This window comes from Coregonus lavaretus (genome assembly GCF_964263955.1).
Source record: "Coregonus lavaretus genome assembly, chromosome: 21".
Classification (NCBI taxonomy): Eukaryota; Metazoa; Chordata; class Actinopteri; order Salmoniformes; family Salmonidae; genus Coregonus; species Coregonus lavaretus.
Window position 1 is genome coordinate 29,933,953 of NC_140008.1, and position 5,431 is coordinate 29,939,383.

Sequence of the window (5,431 nt, forward strand, 5' to 3'; positions counted from 1 at the left end):
ATCACTGTTCCCATTATCTCTCCCTCTCTCCAGAGGTTCAGAGTCTGTGTGTGTATGTATGTATCCGTGTGTGTGTGTGTGTGTGTCTACTCAAAGGAGAGCAGGTCGGGGTGTTGTTCAGGCTCCTCTGTGTCTGTGACTGCTGATCCTCTCCTACATATGGATGTTCTCCATCAGCCCATCCTCACTCACACTCAGACTGATCCTTTACGGAGCTTTTAGGTTGGTCGAGGCTAGCCTCGTGTCTGCTCCCGGGGCCTTCTGCCTGGGCTCAGACGTCTTCGACCTGGGGGGGACCACGTGATCCTTATGGATGAGGTCTGGGACAGAGAGCTGGAGCTGAATCTGGGTCTGCTCTCCCTCTCTCCTCTCCTCCATCTCATTCCCTTCCACTCCATCCATCTCACTGCTCCCATTCCTCTCCATCTCCACCTCCTCTTTCCTCTCGCTGTCCAGAGGGCCAGTCAGTCCGGTGAGTGTGTCTCTCCCTCTGTCATTCTCTCCATACTTCTCTCCCTGGGGTGGGGTCTGCTCATTGCTGATGAGGGAGGTCTTGATGGGGGAGGAGAGGAGGGAGTGATCGGGGGTCTCGGGGGGTGTAGTGACGACGGGGTCAGATGAGATCATCATGTCCTGGGTAGTCTTCAGGGTGCGAGGAAGACGCTTTTTACCGGGGGGAGGGGGGTCCAGACGAGGGAAGGAGTCCAGAAAGGCATGACTGGAGGGAGAGAGAAGAGGAAGAGACATCCATTACTACTGTAACTTTAATAAGAACAAATTTGTTCAATTTGTTCAATCGCTCGGCGTCACTCAGTTCTCTCTCTCACTTGTTCTCATCCTACTGTCTAACTTCCACTCGTTCTCTTCCCCCTTCTCTATGCTGTGGGACTGTGTGTTTATTTCTCTACCGTTCCCCTACAAATGAGCATATTGCCATGGTGACAACCATATCATTGCCATAGTGATGAGGAGTGAGTCACCGCAAAGCATACCAGTCATTTATGACTACTCTGTCTATACGTGACCTACCACTTACTGGCTGACAAACACACACGCACTAGCGCGCACATGCACACATGCACGCACACACACACACATACAGTGTGGGAAGAAAGTATTTGATCCCCTGCTGATTTTGTTCGTTTGCCCACTGACAAAGAAATGATCAGTCTATAATTTTAATGGTAGGTTTATTGAACAGTGAGAGACAGAATAACAACAAAAAAATCCAGAAAAACGCATGTCAAAAATGTTATACATTGATTTGCATTTTAATGAGGGAAATAAGTATTTGACCCCCTCTCAATCAGAAAGATTTCTGGCTCCCAGGTGTCTTTTATACAGGTAATGAGCTGAGATTAGGAGCACACTCTTAAAGGGAGTGCTCCTAATCTCAGTTTGTTACCTGTATAAAAGACACCTGTCAACAGAAGCAATCAATCAATCAGATTCCAAACTCTCCACCATGGCCAAGACCAAAGAGCTCTCCAAGGATGTCAGGGACAAGATTGTAGACCTATACAAAGCTGGAATGGGCTACAAGACCATCGCCAATCAGCTTGCTGAGAAGGTGACAACAGTTGGTGTGATTATTCGCAAATGGAAGAAACACAAAATAACTGTCATCTCCCTCGGCATGGGGCTCCATGCAAGATCTCACCTCGTGGAGTTGCAATGATCATGAGAACGGTGAGGAATCAGCCCAGAACTACACGGGAGGATCTTGTCAATGATCTCAAGGCAGCTGGGATCATAGTCACCAAGAAAACAATTGGTAACACACTACGCCGTGAAGGACTGAAATCCTGCAGCGCCCGCAAGGTCCCCCTGCTCAAGAAAGCACATATACAGGGCCGTCTGAAGTTTGCCAATGAACATCTGAATGATTCAGAGGAGAACTGGGTGAAAGTGTTGTGGTCAGATGAGACCAAAATCGAGCTCTTTGGTATCAACTCAACTCGCCGTGTTTGGAGGAGGAGGAATGCTGCCTATGACCCCAAGAACACCATCCCCACCGTCAAACATGGAGGTGGGAACATTATGCTTTGGGGGTGTTTTTCTGCTAAGGGGACAGGACAACTTCACAGCATCAAAGGGACGATGGACGGGGCCATGTACCGTCAAATCTTGGGTGAGAACCTCCTTCCCTCAGCCAGGGCATTGAAAATGGGTCGTGGGATGGGTATTCCAGCATGACAATGACCCAAAACACACAGCCAAGGCAACAAAGGAGTGGTTCAAGAAGAAGCACATTAAGGTCCTGGAGTGGCCTAGCCAGTCTCCAGACCTTAATCCCATAGAAAATATGTGGAGGGAGCTGAAGGTTCGAGTTGCCAAACGTCAGCCTCGAAACCTTAATGACTTGGAGTAGATCTGCAAGGAGGAGTGAAACAAAATCCCTCCTGAGATGTGTGCAAACCTGGTGGCCAACTACAAGAAACGTCTGACCTCTGTGATTGCCAACAAGGGTTTTGCCACCAAGTACTAAGTCATGTTTTGCAGAGGGGTCAAATACTTATTTCCCTCATTAAAATGCAAATCAATTTATAACATTTTTTACATGCGTTTTTCTGGATTTTTTTGTTGTCTCTCACTGTTCAAATAAACCTACCATTAAAAAGATAGACTGATCATGTCTTTGTCAGTGGGCAAACGTACAAAATCAGCAGGGGATCAAATACTTTTTTCCCTCACTGTATTCAGACAATTCACATTTCTCAACACATCAGTGTCTAAACACACATCACGGTTTGACCAATTCTATGATTCTATGAGAAATGTCTGACCTGGCACGATGTGTCAGGGTGGTGACTGAGTGTCAATCAAGAGACAGACAGATAAATGACCAGCTACAGCATAGACGGACAGCTCGTTCTGTGTCTTTAAACTAAGCGAGACCCAAGGGTGAGTGTGCTTGTGTGTGTGCGTGCACTGTGTATGATTAACATTAGAAGTGAGGCAATTCAACTCTCAAATATGTCTCATTCAGTCTCTCTCTGTGTGTGTGTGTGTGTTCTTTAATCTCAGCTTCAGTCTAACTAACCCTCCTCTTACTCTTCATCACTTATTCACGACCCCAGTTTGGAAAAATTCAGATGAATAATTTAAACATCTTTGACTCAACGGTTATGATCTTTTATATGGAGTGAGAGGATGACTACTCTTTCCCAGCTTAAATCATTCCACTTTAGACAGAATAATACAATATTGGTTTTTAGAAATAACTAGCTGTCTCTCAGTTTTACTCTTTGGATAAAACCAATATTGGGTTGAATCTCCAGGGCACAGTGTCTGAAAGCTGGGTTATGACTATGGGCCCAGACACATGACGGACGTGTTTGTGTGTATGTGTGATCTGCAAATGTTTGTGGTTGTGTGTGTGTTTTACTGTATCCCTCCTGTGTGTGTGTCTTTTAGTGTACCCCTCCTCACCTTTAGGCAGTAGTCCCGAGTGTGAGTTTGTGTATGTGTGTGTTCTGTAATTGTGTATCCCTCCTTACCTATTGGAAGTAGTCCGCTGGGTCATCTCCTCCATATTGCTCCAGATTGCTCCTACGTTCTTGTTGACCTCTGTGACACCGATGTCTCCTATATGACTGGGCTCTTTCCTTCGCAGCAGGTCATTGACCTTTGCCCCAACAGCCTTTCCCAGGTTCAGGGCGTTCTTCAGCCTCTGCTGACTTCCATTGGTAGTGGTGGAGGATGGGGCCTCGGCAGGGCCGCTACACAGGCCAGTGTTAGCTGTAACCAGGGAGCGACGGGCCGAGGCCTGGGTCAACCTGGAGGCCTGGAGCCCCTGGCCTGGAGCTCTGGAGGCGTTGGAGTTCTCAAACATACTCTGGTCGACTGGAGAGCGAGAGGGAAGGAGGGAGAGGGAGAGCATGTAAGATATAAATGAGGGTATTGTGAGGGCACATTCAATCAAGGTATTTCTAGTTTTACGCAAGGTTGCAGATACACAGAACATTACAGTCACCAATGGAATGTTGCAGATATAAATGGAATATATAGACATTTCACATGACCTGGAGCAAAAGAAAACTCCTGACATACCATTTCTAACTGCATCTGTGTGCAACACTGTACAACATTGCAGAATGTTGCAACATCAAAAACATGTCAAAGTGTGGCTTATAGGGAGTCCGTGTAGAACGAAAGAGCATATGGAGTCCCACAAGGCACAGTGTTACAACCGCTCCACATGGATGCAACACGTTACACAATCATCAACAAGTCATGATGCAAGCAAGGGACATGACACATGCACATAACCACATCCACCAATCACAATGAAGCTGAAAAGGGACCACAATGTACTGCAGGATGGGTAAATGCACAAAGAAGCGGGTTGTTGTCATTCCACATAGTATAATAATAGATTGTCTTACCTCGTGGAGAAAATAGTTTCTCGGAAGGCATTAGTAAGACACAACAAGTTCTTAGATTTCGGTAACACTTTATTTGAATAGCCCATCTGTAAATGCTCTACAGACTATCAGTAACATTTCAACTAACTATCTCCAAACCCTAGCCCTAACCCTTACCCTAACCCTTATTCTAAACATAACCTTAACCTTAGCAAGCAGTTGCTTATCAACAGATAGTTTGTTGATAGTATGACCATCTGTAGACCATCTACAGATGGACTACCAGACTATCCAAATAAAGTGTGACCTAGATTGGTATACAATAATTAAAAAGTGTATTTGTAAAGCAGGTTCCAAACATTGCGTACAAAGCAGATGTTCTTATTCAGAGTGCTTTCAAATAACCACCAGTACATATGCAAGAGAACATTTAGAGTTCAGAATGCTGAGCACATTCCAATGGAACACAATTTACTGCCTGGTTCTTTCTGGCTGATCAGACCCACGCACTAAGGCATTAACAGGCTCTTCAGGGGGACAAACAGACTTTACGGCTAAATGCTGAGTTTGGCTGTAACTCTAAAAGCTAACATCTCAACTCTGGACAGAAATATGGAAAGGAACATCTTCATTAATAACTCTAGAAAAGGAGCAGTGAGACAGCACAGGTGCCCTTGACTTCTCTTTGTGTTGTTTCTGCAATTCAGACGATTTCAAAGACATTGGCAGCCACAGATATCTTCGAATACATTAGTGTGTGTCTTTGGAGAGACAGCTAATATAATTCAGGAGTGATGGGAGGGTGTTTGAAGGAGGGAGAGAGAGGGAGAGCAGACATCCAGGGGCTTATTCATACAAACACTGAGATATCCTTTCACTGTTAGAGGCCTGCCAGGTGGAAGGATTCTCTGTAGTTTGACCAAAGAGGAGGGCTATTAGGAAGATGAGATTGAACAGAAAATCACTCTGTGTTCGGTGTGTGTGCGTGTGTGTTTGGATGTGAGTGTGTGTGTGTATGACAGCTCTCAGAAAGCCACTGTTTACGCTAGAACAGCAGTTCCCAC

The 5,431-nt window shown here is 45.6% G+C and overlaps 1 protein-coding gene across 1 annotated transcript; it reads right to left on the bottom strand.

Annotated features, from left to right (window-relative positions):
- Positions 1-207: 207 nt before the first annotated feature.
- On the bottom strand, positions 208-4,419 carry c6h1orf226 (chromosome 6 C1orf226 homolog; the record flags this gene model as incomplete). Its single annotated transcript, XM_084186228.1, has 3 exons — positions 208-718; positions 3,501-3,846; positions 4,389-4,419. 3 exons carry the CDS (start codon positions 4,417-4,419, stop codon positions 208-210), a joined length of 888 nt encoding a protein of 295 aa, XP_084042354.1.
- Between the last annotated feature and the right edge of the window lie 1,012 nt (positions 4,420-5,431).